Here is a 14,634-nt window from a genome sequence, read left to right on the forward strand (position 1 = left end):
TCAGAAGAGCACAGCAATGCTCACTTAAGAGAAAACATCTGCACCATGGTTTAGGCAGAATGGGAAGAAATGCACCACGACCAGTCTGTATCAAAGCCATCTATTATTTCAGAGAAAATAAAAATCAGATTGAAGACAAACACACATCTTACATGTCAGACTGATTAGCTACTACTGTTCCTTTTGTGCATCAGAACATACCCACACCATTCAATGCATTCATATGCAATACTAATTCTACCCTTCAGAAAAAGGAAGGCCAAGGAATATTCTATTTTGTCATAGACATCACCTTTACTGTTTTTCCAAGCATGACAACTTAAGTAAAAAAAAGTCAGAGCACAAAACATTTTAAAGTTTCAGCTACCACCATTTGTGTTTCTTTGTGATAACAGTTTATACACTTTGTTTCTGAAAACCCTCCTCCCAAAACTTGGACTTCAAAACGCTTTACAAGAGAAAGAGCAAGTCATGAGTAAGTTCAGTTCTGTCTGCATCCCCAAAGTTACAATTACATCTGGCAAATTTTGTATCTTCCACTTAATCACTCCAAATCAAAAGCAGTTCTAGTTAATGTTAATTCATTTGTTCACTCAAGCCCGGCAATACAGGGGAAAAAATTACACTCATTAATAGTTCATAATGCTGTCTTGGGACACAAATGTATTAATGCAGCTTAAGAGTTTCCCACGCATCTGGTTTACTGGCTACCAGATAGATAAGGGCTAAAGTTGCTTTGACTTTCTGGGGATATTCTGAGAGGCCAAAGTAACAGCAGAGGCAAAACAAATGTATGTGCCAACTGCTTTGCTGGGAGCCAAACACCTCAACACTAAACAGCTCTCTAAGGAAGCATTTGCTTCCTTCTAACGGGGTGTTCTAAATACTGCTGCTTGCCAGAAAAGGCTTTAAAAAATGCTGTAGCTATGAATGTATCAAATTAAAGCTGTTTTCAGGTAGGGGGAATAGAATGAGTAATTCAACAATACACATGAAAAGCTTGCATCTTTCACTGACTTAGTCACTTCACAATCACTGACAAGACTGATGTACATATTTCTGCACCTGCAACTGTAAAAGCAGATAAAATATTTAATACATAATTTACAATGTATTTTACCAGCTTGGCATACAGGATGAACAGAATATATCAAAGTAGTTGACAATTATAGGCTTGTGGAGGCCCTGCAAAAATATTACTTCAGATATCTGCTAATTAAAAAAAAATCAATTTGCATTTTTGAAGTGATACAATTCAATCTACCACAAAATACAAAGAGCTGCAAAAACATATACCATTCCAACAACAATGTATATAAGTTATTAAATAATGATCTGATTTAAAAGAATATAAATGAAGCCTTTAAGTAGGTCTTTTCTACATGCATTTTATTCCTCATTAAAGAAAAATATGTAAGAAGGCCATTGGTAATTGCTTTGTTAACCACTGTAGAAAACGCCAACTCTCTGGTCACAGATGCCACTAGTTTAGCACTTAGGGTCTCTGCAGTGTTACAAGTGATTATTTTTAAATACTGTTAATTCTATTACTCCATTGGTAAAGAATGTGTGACTTGGAATATGGCAGTCTTCATATTGAGAGGGCAGTGATACACAGTTTTTATAATTATCCAGAAGAACAGCACCCTCCACTGCTCTGTACTTGAGGCTCGTCATCAATGATCTGTACACCTCGCCTTGCTGTTCCTGACTGACTGGAACCATTGCCTCTTGCTCTTTCATCCACTTGGGCAGTTTCTATCATTCCTGTAAAGGAAGAAATGTATCAGATGACATTCCACTGCATTTTTACACAAGACTAAGATCTTAATCTGAGTTACATGCACAGAGAAAGTTCAGCAAGACTGGTTCTCCTATTTATTATGCAAAAGTAAATACTTGGGTATCACATGGCATAGCTGCAAGAACATGCTTAATCTTCTTCCTAGACCACCAAACATCTGGCAGCTCTTGTTGACTAAGGGAAACCTAAGATGCTCAGATGTTCAGGAGTTAGTGACTTCAAAACCTAGATCTACTCACCCATAAAGAACATTGTTAAAAAAATAAAACCAAACAAGAAACTCTACAGACAAAACACCCTCCAAAAAACAAAACCCCAACCTACTCTTCAGACATGAAGGTGAAGTTTTGCCTCTATTCTTTTATCATAAGAACACAAACAGGACAACCTTTGTGATTTTTACCATTTGCTTAGACTGCTGTGTACTTTGAGTTTATGATTTGTAATTGACATTAAGATTTTTTTAAAGAGATTGAGACAAAGGGTTTGAAGCAGGCAATGGTGAGATCAGTAACAAAGTTTGATTGTTACACATGCTGAGTGAAACAGCAGTCAGTGCTTCAAGAAAGTGACAAAAAGCCTTTTTTGAAGTACAGCAATATTGTATAAAACCACACATCAAGCTTCCATAGCTGTTACAGTACAGGGACGGCTTGAAGTAGATCCAGACTAAGTCAGTGCTCAGTAATACTTTAGATGAAGGCTTTTCTATATGGTTTTAAGCATTATGAAGCCTGAGCATTTGAGAACAAGTTCCTTACCAACAAACTAGATAACACCTACTTTTACAAAGGTCAAGAAACAGTTCTTCGATTCCTTTGTTCTGTTTAGCTGAAGTATGATAATGTTTTGCTCCAACGGATTCAGCATACCTGTAGGAATGCAGATACAGAACTTCACTGTACTGAAGGACTCAAGCTTTCTGAGGCACTTTACATGAAACAAAAGAATGATCACAAGGGGTTTTATCCCAAGTTCGGAGTTAATCTACACAGGCTGATTTAATGCAAAAAGGGAGTTATGTGGTTAAAGCTGCTATAATTAATGAAAAATGCTAGATGCAATAAAAAAAAATCATGCTTACAAATGCATTTAAACTGCAAAAGTTCACTTTAATCATGTACAATTCTCAAATTACACTTTGGTCAGTAAGGTCATTCCAGGACTCGGATACTAATAGAACACTGAAGACAGTAGCCAGCTAGGCACTGCTGGTTTATGCCTGCAGTTGTTATCAGCATCACAAGATTATTACTCGAGCATAATTCTGCAATGACTGTTTCTATTAATAATTGGTGTTACTTACGTTTCTGCTTCTTGCATTGAAACATGTCTTTCTTTTTCCAAGTCTATTTTGTTACCTGTTGCAAACAAGTTAATATTTCAAGTTTTTGTATTCCAAAATTACCCCAAAAAAAAAAAGCAGTCATGTAAAGGTTGTACCTCATTATTTTCACAGAATCACAGAATTATTGAGGCTGGAAAAGACCTCTGAGATCATCGAGTCCAGCCTATGAACTAACACCACCACATCAGCTAGACTATGGCACCAAGAGTCACATTCAGTCTTTCCTTAAACACCTCCTGGGGATGGTGCCTCCACCACTTCCCTGGGCAGTCCATTCCAATGTCTCATCATCATTCCTGTGAGGAAGTGCTTCCTAATATCCAACCAAAACCTCCCATGGCACAGGTTCAGGCCATGCCCTCTCCTCCTGACTCTCACACAGGCCTCAGTTTGAAGCACATCAATACGATTTAGGAATCCCTTTTCAGTCAACTACTTACAGGCAATGAAAGTGAAGTTTTAATTCTGTAGAGTGATCAGGATAGCTAGATACCTTCATACGAGCCATAGGTTCAGCCTTCTGCTTTTCTTTAATTTATTTGGCAGCTTATCTATGATGCAGAACTAGTTTCTGTAGAATATCCACACATCTGTCCTGCTGAGTGTTTTAATCACTAGATCTGATTTTAAGCCTAAAACCAGTATTTCTGTTGCATTGTTTGCATTGAAATATCCAAAATGGACTCATTCCACCCATCAAGCACTTGATTATGAAAACAGACAAGCATCCAGTCTATACCACTGACAACAGTAAAAAAAACATGTTTGAGTACTTGCAAGAAGTATAATACACATTTGAGGTTTGTGTTTTTATTTTTTTACTATGGTCTGCAGGTGTCCGTACCATCCAATTCTGACAAGACGTATCATTAAACAGCTTGTTTTTCCAAACTATCTCTCAACTTTCCTCAGTGTCATCTACCGAAACTAAATTCTAACTCCAATTGAATTTTAAATATGCATAAGCAATGTTTGGAAAATGTTATTGATCAAAATATACATTACTGACTCAGACATTAAAATAACATGTTAAAAAACACTTACCTACTATACATAAACAGATTTCATTTCCCAACATTTTTCTTAATTCCTTAACCCAGTTTTTTACCTGCAAAAAGAGCAGAAGTTTATTTTCACTTTATGTACTACTAGCTCAGGCACTGTGGAACTGACCCATTTCCTTCATTGTTTACTCTAAACTTGAAATAAACATGTTTAGAGCAACACAACAAAAAATATTCTTCACATAGCTACCAATGCCTCTTGTTCAGCAGGTTTTAGTTCGCCATTGAAATTAACATCAAATGACTTAAATAAAATTGTTCAACTACTCCAGAAATATAATTCACCACACTTCTGTTAGCCCCACTCCAAAGAACAAGTTCACTGCATTGGCCACTTTAGGTCAGGCATGAGATCTTTTATCAACAGGCTCTTACTGACAGATCACAAATGGTAATTTTAAGGCAGAGGTACCTGAACTGAGTTGTTCAGGTTAGATTGTAACAGGTGTTTGTTTCCTGAGAGAACAGATGGGACAAGAGTGTTGAGTCACCTGATGATAAAGTATCTGTTATCAATTCTGTTGTCATCCTTTGAAGTTGTATGATCACCGAATTGACTTAACGACTGCTACTTCAAGGGAATTTAAGTTGTGAAGAGAAACAATCACTTCAAGAACCTAAAGACAATTACGATACAGAGGTAGTTATGCAATAACTGCTGCAAATTAATAATTCTTCCTTTTTCTGAAAATGTGTTTTGATATGACAGAACTTTATTAAGTAGGGGCCAGCATGAAAAGGCTCAAGTAGTACTCAGAAGTCATTACAATTCTGTAGATGGGGGGCAAGAGTTTAAATACTAGCTCAGGTGCTTTACTTGCCTTGCATCAGATTTCAGTTGCTTAAGCTGTTATGGGTTTATACCCTTATACTACTTCCATCACTGCTAACCCAATGCTTGCCCATCTAACCAGTTTCTTACTCCTCTACACAGAAGTCCTACTGGTTTTGCCACAAGATAATCAAGAGACAAATACACTTAGGAAAGAGTGTCATCAGTTTTCAGTTGGAACATCACCTGCTCAGACTGATCAACTAATACTGCTGTAAGACAATTAGCCATCAAATTACAGGTTCAGATGAGGATCTGAAGTCCAAATATCTATTATAACAGAGAAAGTAATGTTTCCACTGTCATGTAGTGCAATTTCAGACTTCTCAGGTCTGTAAAAGGTCATGTCACTTACCTTTAAGTATTTTGGTTTATACAGTAGAGATCAGTATTGCAGACTATCACAAGAGTACTGGTATATGTTTATAGCCTGTCACAGGTAACTCACACATCTAATTCTCTAATGCTCTTTGAATAACCCTGCTAGAGCTTTAGTAGACTGAAAACATCAGCCTTTAAAAGAATACTAATAAGGTGTAAACTTCCATTATACAGTCTACATCTGCAGATGTAATATATTGCTGAAAGTAGAAGAGTCCCATTTAGACACTCAAATCACAGACTCTTTCAATCAGTTTACATCTTGCATAGAGGTAAAAAAAATCTGTCCAGTACCTTTTGAAAAGAGTCTTCATCTGTTATATCATATACTAGAATAGCGCCATTAGAATCCCTGTAGTATATCGGCCCCAATGCATGAAATCTTTCTTGACCAGCTGTATCCTGCATTTAAAATACTTTTGTTAGCATTTAACACAAAGCAATCAATACTTCAAGAAACTTCAAATATTCTGAAGCTTTACTTTATTAAGAAGTGCCTAACACATGAGTTCCAGTAAACCTAAGTCATTTTTCAGGAATATATTCTATTTAGCTAGAAGAAGGAAAATAGGAAAGTAAACATACCCATATTGCAAGGTTTACTCTTTTCCCACCAATATTTAGCTTCTTTGTAAGGAAAGATGCCTAGAAAGCAAAATAGATTACAATAAGTTTTACACACAGATGTCTCATTTGACTTCAGATTAATTTACTAATAAAAACATCTGAATCAATAGAAGACTGCTTTTTGTATCAAAATACTCTTTAAGCCAGAAGGCTGAGTCATTACTAAGCCAGTTAGTAATTTCACTATAGTTTGCCAGTTACTATTCTAACTAAATTTGCCTTAAGCCAATCATTTACTACATCTTTTCGCTGCTGTTTTGAATTATTTGGGAAGGATAAGAGTTATGTGGGAAGAGTCTAAATTCACAACTCTGATAAGTCTAAATTAAGCTTGAAGCACTTCACAAGAGTACATGAAAATGGGGTAGGAATCAGCCTAACAGGATTTTTAATTTGCAAGAATAAGCAAAGTTATTTTTTTCCACTATTAGTGAGCTACTAGAACAAAAAATAGTCTGAGTTTACAACTAAAGGTCTCAGAATACTAGTATTCTGCAAGTTTCCTCTTCTGTATATTTTTCCCTTTTTGCTGAAGTCAGCCCACAACTCTCCCCATCTGTTTTGGGTTTTTTTCAGAGCATAGCATGGGTTGGGTTTGTTGTTGCCTTTGTTCTTTTTCCCCCCACCGTTCCTGAAAGCTCAGCAATCTGCTTCTCAGAGCTAACACGCAAAAGGAAAGCAAGTGGCAGGAAAAGAAAAGCCTCAGAGTAAGCATGCAAGCTGCTCTAAGAATTCCACTACATTAACTTCTGAAAACATTTTACAGGACCAGAGCATTTCAAGATTAGCCTAATAATAGTCTCACAGGAGCACATCTGTTCTCCAAGTCCACATGATTCACATTTTCAAACACCACCTTTGTAACCAAGTGTATAATTCAGTGGCTAAGAAGGGATATAATAAAATGTTAACAGGTTTGAACAGGCTCTGAAGGAGTCAATAGGTCAGGAACCTGCTCCCCCTGTTCCGAAGACTAGCAGGAACAGGTTAACATCAGACAATTCTGTTGCCAAGGCTTATCTTTTTTACCTTTAGCTTCACCTCAACTTGTGTTTCAATATCAACAAGTACTTGTATCTTATGATACATTCATCCCAGATTTTAGTCTGGACTGTAGCAGCTCAACATTAGCCCTGGATACAAGCACTGACCAGGCACTGAAATGACTAACAGTCACGTGTACACAGAGTGTCATGGGCCTGATCAGCTGCTTGAACCAGCTTGCTGCTTAACAACATAAGCAACCAATGTACACACCAGAAGACCAGGGTGTTCAACTGACACCAGCCTAAGCTGCTGTCAAAGTGCCTCTCTGGAGTACTGCCTGTATTCCAGTTACGGTCACACAACATTTGGCTGCTAGTGCTGCTCCTGCTATTCAGCTACTTCCCCAAAATCAATTCTGGCATCTGTATGGCCTAAGGTGAGAAGGTTCAAGAAGCTTATTTTTTGAAGTAAATTGTACTTTCCCCAAAAGCTTTCCACAAAGTCTGATGAACAGAACAGATAGAGAGAATACAAACCACAGAAAAGAAAAAAAAAAACACCTCAAATTTTTGAAGAGCAGAAAGCAAAGAACTACTCATCATGACCATTGTATTCAGCAAAACTAAAGCATTAATGCTACCCCTCCAGTCTACAGTGAGGTGGCCTAAGTCAACTTCAGAAAAAGTTTCAGAGAGCATGTTAAAAGTATTTAACACTAAGAGCTTAACAGCAGACTAGCAAACCTTAAACATCAGTCAAACTAATTCTTTAATAAAAATTCTGCAGAAAGTAGTTTATGGCTTACAGATAGCTGTTCCTAAGGATTATTTGATCAACATCTAGTCTTCATAGCATAATTCATTCTATTACACCAGAGTTTGAAAGTCAAAAGCTTAGAGATTGTTTCACAAGTTTTAATTCACCAACATTTGGGCCATATTGAGAAGGTATGGTTAGGCACAATGAATCAAGCTTAACTGACAATATTTTATTAGTGTATTGTACTACAGCACTGTAAATTTCCAAAGGGTCTTCTGAGCACTGTTCGCTTTGTCACAACACTGAAAATCAAATCTGCCCAATTTATACGAATTTCACGTTAAGTGTTCAAGAATCACACTTCTGGAGCAAAAGGCAGAAAAATCCTTCACATATACAGGATTTCTATTTTAAAAAAAAGAACTCAGTATTCATGAAGTTATATCATCATGGCTTTAGACATCAACTCAGTTAATAGCACAGGTATCTTTACTATCTGACAGAGCAAATGTTAAAGTAGGCTTATCCCCATATACAAGTTTAAGTATCACCAGTCCTTCAGGTCACCACAATTTTTGATAGCAATACTGTCTCTTCTAGGACTAAGAGTATCTACTTTTCTATAAACCCAAGAATTAGAATACACAGACATTCAAGTAAGGCTTTATAAAGTATCTTCTGCTAAAAAAGCTCACCAAATAACAAGATTGGAACTTGGTATTTGAAATAATGTTCAGAAGGCTGTGAACATCCTGCAAAAAGCAGTCAACACTAAAATACAGATTAAACACTTAATTCTTCTTCATTATGTTCACATACTTGAAGAACACTGTTAGAAGGCTCCATTCTTGAATAAATATGGATAAGTTGGGCATATTTACCATCAATAAAGTGTATTTTACAGCCACGCAAGCAAACATGCCAAAGATAAAACAACTGATAACTACCTTTTAACATCCCCCCATTCAAGTCCCACTTGTCCCATGGAAAAGCAAGGTTACTAGACTCACCATGAGATTAGACAGAAAAAAAACAAAATCAGATGAACAGCAGGACTAAGCAATTTTTAAAAATTGGGGGGAACTCCACATGGAAGGAAAAGCCTTAATTACTGTTTTGAGATAGTTTAGGAGCCTAGTTTAGGAAAACAAGTCAGCGGCCGAGGCTATCAAAGCTTTTGAAATCAGTAGTCTAGACAGTGTTAGGTTATTACACATAGAAAAGCATTCAACATTTTTTCTAATCTCCCAAGAATTTCCAAATTGAGTAACACAGATTTAAGTCTAAGTTGTGACTTGACTTAAAAATCATTAACTCCTTTCCATATTATTTTCATTACTGTGACAAGTAATTTTTGCTAGGACTTCCAAACCCCCACTAATATATAGTACCACAGTTAATTCAAAGGTAAGTAATCTCAAAAAGGTCTTTCAAGTAAGCTACTATGACTCTGTAGTGTCTTACGACTGGTCTGAAGAATACTTCCACACTTAGAAGAAATGGATAATGAAATTATAAGAGCAATTATTTTTATGTGCCTATAGAAAATATTTTTCTTTTAATTATTTCTTCTAAGAGATCCTCTGTAGGAGCCAATAAAGGGGCCTGAGTAGAACATAGGGAAGACTCTGTTGGGACAGATTCTCTTGAAAGCCACTGAATAAAAGCAGGGGTATGTCACCGACCCCTTGACTGCTTCATTCACAACAGAGGCAAGCCAGGCATACAAACACTGCATAAAGCACTGAACCTCCTTACATTTGTCTCCCCATCCCAGCTATCTTAGACAGCCAAGACAGCTTTTCCAGGTTATGCAAGTCCACCAAAGAAATCACAATCTGTATAGTATTATTAGCACCACGTAAGAGGCTCTCTTGGGTTGGATATTTTGCAGTCTTCCACACATCTGAGATACTAGTGCACAAAAGTTGCATTTATCTTAATTAACCAACAGAAAGTGTCTTACTGAATTTCCTTTTAATGTGGTTGATAATAGGTTTATTAATTATTATTTACAGCTTAGAATTATTTTATCAAGATAAGAGCACTGACCTCAACATTTCAATCAATAGGGACTAAATCTAACTGTCCCCACCAGATCTGACAGTGGGCCACAGACTGTAGCAATTGCTTGCAAAAACCCTAGCTTTTCTGCATCAGCTGTTTTACATTTTTGTAGATAAATATTTTCTTACATGAATCAGTAGACACCTTATTTCCAACTTGCAGGTCTTCGGTACCTTAAGCTAAAATAACCACAGCAACACAAGCCAGGAGACTTGTAACCTCACTGTAAGGAAGTTCTAGTTTACCATTTCTCTCTAGCTAGCACTTAGGAAAAGGGATAGGGGAAAAGGGGATGGAGAGGGGGAGGGGGGAAAGAAGAGAAACAGCTCCCTTTCACTGTAAGCTTTGTTACCAGCACAACATAAACTATCTTATTTGTGTGTTCACAGGTTAACTTCACAACAGGATAATACTTAAGTGCTAGAATTCAGATAGGAAAGTATAGATACACATTAGATAAAGGATTCACACTGACCAATATAAAGACTTCCTGTGCTTGCACCAATCCATCATGGGGCTCACCCTGCAGGAAGCACTGACCAACATGACCAAACAAAGTTTTCAGAAGGCTACAGTGTCATCACCCTTCTTGTTGCAAAGATACTGGAATAAAGCACTACACAGTACTTTATTTTTTCTAAGTCAGTGATTACTGTGGATAGAGAGCATCTCCTCTCAGTAGCTAGTGATCTTTTCATGATTCATCACTATGGCTTCTTTGCTGAATCAGAACCTAAGTATTTATCTAATTTTGGCTTTATTGGCACAAAAGTAATTTGCTGCAATACTTTGAACTGATGCTATGAAATGAAGCCACCTTATCAGATTAAGCTTTTAATCTAAAATAAAATAAAAACATGCTGTTTTGCAAAAATATCACTTCACTGCTTAATCAGATATCCTAGTTTCTCCTTATTTTTAAAGGGATGCCATTTGCTACTGTAAGAGCCTACTACAACTTTCTTCTACAACTGTAAGATGTAGGAAAGCAATAATAACATAGTACTTCCCAAGTGCACATGACATACAGTAAGATCCAACAGCAACTGACATTGTATTTTACAATGAAAAAGGTGCATATATTATTAAGGAGGCTCAGAACAGAAAAGCGAATTAGTTGAGAAACACAGTGCAGTCAGCTAAAAGACAGAGGTAGCAGCCAGAAACCTAATCACAGAGAAAAAACAAAATCTCAGGATCAAGCATGAGCATGTGCTTTCACTTCTCTACAAGCACACACCCCTCTCTGCAGATAATCAAAACCAAAAGCTCTCAAGCCGTAATATCTAGACATTTCACTGTCAACAATTTCATGCCATTTAATGTCATCCGTGACCCAAGTCCATATTCCAGCTCACTTTTTGCTTCTAATTCTAGGATTTCCATTACAAATTTAAAGAGCAAAAACCCACTGAACCACATCACATGACAAGCTATTCATCTCTGCTCTATGTGGGATATCAGAATTCAGCTATACATGATAACTTCAATGCACTTAAAATGACTGCTCAATGCTACGGCTCAGGTGAAAATTACAACTGCAGTTCTGACACCTTCAAGCTACTAGTGATTTTGGTAGTGTGGCAAACATCAATTACCTTTATGGCAAACAGAGCTACAACCAACCTACCATTAATGCCATACCATATCTAGTAAATCTACCAATAGATTAATCCAAGAGCAGAGTATGAACATAGGACAATAAGTTTTACACATTCTTTTTAGCAATTTGTTGCAAAAATGGAGGAACAATATCTGTTTATGAAGCATTCACTGTATTGTTTCTTCGGTTTTATGAGAAGCTTTCACTATTAAATACTTCTGAGATACCCAACCCACAAGAATTTCCCCCTAAACGTACAGGAATAAGACACAACTACCCTAAGTAGCCTTTTTTTTTTTGGCATTAACGACTATTTATTATTCACACATCCTCAGAAGTAGTTCAAACCCACAAGTGGCTCATGTGATGGCAGGAGTTTTTTCTTTATTTTTAAAAATTAGTTAATTAAGAGCAATATAATGCACAGTGATAAACTGCACTTTCTGCTACAACTTTCTACTACTACTTTCTGCACAACTGCTAAGAAAGAGTCTCTGCAAATAGTGTAACAGCTAATAAAAATGTTAACAAAACAGAGACATCTCAAAAGACTTAACATACAACCCAATAACGTGAAGTCTAAAACATGTTTTCTGAAGTCACGTACAACATAAATATTTTATTTTGCACCATGGCATAGAAGCCATTCAGTGCTAGCAGGTAATGAAAAAACATTACTTCCAAGTAGACTCCCTGTCACATTTCCTAAGTGAAACATCACCTCCTAGTTGTTTTTAAGTTAGCATACGGTACTACTGAGAATCCGGTCAAAATTCAGGGAGACAACGTGTCAAGCAAGTAATCCTTAAGAATCTTTTCTGGTTTTAAATCATAAGCCTTAATCTCATAAACCATTTTGTGAAAGCTGTTCTCTTTAGACAGTACTATTTAGGTAGTTCAAGTGCAAGGATTTTAAAACATAAGGAAGACTATAATTAACAGAAATGCAGCACATAGGAAGCACTTAGTCATCGGTCCACTACCAATGGTTACAATAACATCGCCACTTTCAAATCATGCTATCCAAGATTTAAATGAAGACATAATTGAAAAAAAAAAACCACACAACAACAACCCAGTTACCACCTAGAATAGGATCGAGGCCTTTAAGTGCTGCAAGCTTAAGTCTGAGGTGTAAAAATAAGCGGAACATTAGTTTCGAGCAAAGTGGGCAGGAGACAGCCACCATTCAGAGACCGGCAGTGGTCACTCCGGCCACCGTTAAGCGCTAAACAAAAAAGACAAGCACCGAAGCCCTGGTGCGACGCTCTACGAGCACCAGGGTGGCAGGGGCAGGCCGGCAGGCGCCACAGGGCGGCCAGGGGCGGGCCGATACAGGCCAGCAACCCCAGAAGCTGCGCAAGGGAAGGGGGAAAGAGCAGCCGACCCCCCCACCTCGCCCTGGCCCTGCAGCTCTGGGCAGAGGCCCCCCGCCCGCCTCCGGCCCGGCGCGGCCCGCACCTGCAGGGTGGTGATGTGCTTGTCGTTGAACTTGTTCTCGCAGTAGCGCAGGACCAGAGAGGTTTTCCCCACGCAGCCCTCCCCGAGCAGCACCACCTTGAAGGAGAAGCTGCGGCCGCCGGCCGCCGCTCCGGCCCCCGCCGCCGCCATCCGCGTCCCTCCGCCGGGCCGGGCCGGGCCGCCTCACATCAACGGCCGGCACCGCGGCCGCGGGGCGCCGCCGTCACCGCGCCCCTCGCCGCCGCCCTCCGGGACCGGGACCCGCGGGGAAGCGGAAGGGCGGCTCGGGAGAAGGAAAGGGGAAGGCGCCACGGAGGGGACGGCGGGCGAGGGGCGGGAGGAGCAGGGACAGACTCGGCGCTCCCGCTGCCAGCGGCGCCGTTCCCCTAATGGCGTCTTCTTCCTCCTACGTCACGCGCCGCTCGGTCACGCGCACTCCACGCCGCCAATGGGAGGGGCGGACCGGGACGGCGGGGGGAGGCCCCGCCCAATGGGAGGGGGAGGGGCGGGGAGAAGGCGGGGCTTTCTGGGGAGGGGGCGGGGCCTGCGCTGGAGACGGGGCTGCGCGGCGGAGGGGGCTGCGGGGGGCGCGGGGCTGGGCTCGGCTGGGCTGGGCTGGGATGAGCTGGGCTGGGCTGGGCTGGGCTGGGCTGGGCTCGGCTGGGCTGGGCTGGGCTGGGCTGGGCTGGGCTGAGCTCGGCTGGGCTGGGCTGGGCTGGGCTGGGCTGGGCTGGGCTGAGCTGGGCTGGGCTGGGCTGGGCTGGGCTCGGCTCGGCTGGGCTGGGCTGAGCTCGGCTGGGCTGGGCTGGGCTGGGCTGGGCTGGGCTGGGCTGAGCTCGGCTCGGCTCTCGCGTGAGCCCTGGCACGGACGCAGGAGCAGAGGCGCGAGCAGGTTCATGTGCCCGGCAAGGTTCGGGGGCCGAGCGGCGGGTGAACCGCCTCCTGGCTCGGCTGGCTTTTCCCAGTGCCCGTAAAGGGAAGCCGGAGCGACGTCTCGGGCGGCTCCTTCTCGGGTCTGTCCTCCCGCCGCTCCTAAAAATACCGGCCCGTCCCCTGGACACGGCGGGAGGGGCGCGGCCGCCGCGGGGCGCCGTGCCAGGCCCCGGCTGAGAAACAGCTTTACCATATCTAGAAGTGAACCGTCGGTAGAGCTAGAAACACGTCCGAGATTTATACACGCATCTGAATTTCCTTTCAAATGCAGCAAATGTATTTACGAAGCATCTCCACTATTGACCAGCCAGCCAAAGCCTCTACTTAACATGATCAACAACACAGGTTTTGTTCCAGCTTCAGTGGCCCCTGCCCATGTGAACTGAGTTGTGTGAATATCTACATGTTTGCAAAAAAACCCACGACTTTTGCAAAAAAAGTCCATAATAAAATGCTTTAAAACAGAGATGTGGGAGCAAGTGATGAAAAAGGCGGGAGGAAAATGTTCTGTGACCATAGGGGTCTGCCTCTGGTAGTGTTTCACATACTCAAGAATCAGGTAGCTGCTTTCTAGAACTGTCTATCGTTTCTTAACTGACAGCAATCCTCACAAACCAATCCAAACTACCTTCCCTCTAGTGATCATTTAGTGGTAAGAAAAATCATGCTTACGGAAGTACATCACAGTGCAATTTCCTTTTTCTCTGTCAGATAGTATTAATACTCTGTTGGGTGAGAAAGAATAGACAAATGCATCCAGGAGAACAA

General features: G+C 40.5%; 1 protein-coding gene across 1 annotated transcript; it reads right to left on the minus strand.

The window, feature by feature from the left end:
- Positions 1 to 84: 84 nt before the first annotated feature.
- RAB21 (RAB21, member RAS oncogene family) lies at positions 85 to 13,341 on the minus strand. Its single transcript, XM_051619844.1, has 7 exons — positions 12,934 to 13,341; positions 6,015 to 6,074; positions 5,724 to 5,831; positions 4,197 to 4,260; positions 3,111 to 3,165; positions 2,588 to 2,676; positions 85 to 1,767 (listed from the first exon to the last, which is right to left on the minus strand). Exons 1-7 carry the CDS (start codon positions 13,081 to 13,083, stop codon positions 1,628 to 1,630), a joined length of 666 nt encoding a protein of 221 aa, XP_051475804.1. The 5' UTR covers positions 13,084 to 13,341; the 3' UTR covers positions 85 to 1,627.
- Positions 13,342 to 14,634: the final 1,293 nt, after the last annotated feature.

Source organism: Apus apus, chromosome 1 (assembly GCF_020740795.1).
Source record: "Apus apus isolate bApuApu2 chromosome 1, bApuApu2.pri.cur, whole genome shotgun sequence".
In the NCBI taxonomy this organism is placed as follows: Eukaryota; Metazoa; Chordata; class Aves; order Apodiformes; family Apodidae; genus Apus; species Apus apus.

Excerpts from the sequence above, each read along its gene's own strand:
- RAB21 (XM_051619844.1), bottom strand. The coding sequence starts at position 13,083 with ATGGCGGCGGCGGGGGCCGGAGCGGCGGCCGGCGGCCGCAGCTTCTCC. Across the intron at positions 3,166-4,196 it reads AATCTGTTTATGTATAGTAG|GTAACAAAATAGACTTGGAA; the intron begins GTAAGTGTTTTT and ends TGTTTGCAACAG. Across the intron at positions 1,768-2,587 it reads GTTTCTTGACCTTTGTAAAA|GAATGATAGAAACTGCCCAA; the intron begins GTAGGTGTTATC and ends CTTCCTTTACAG.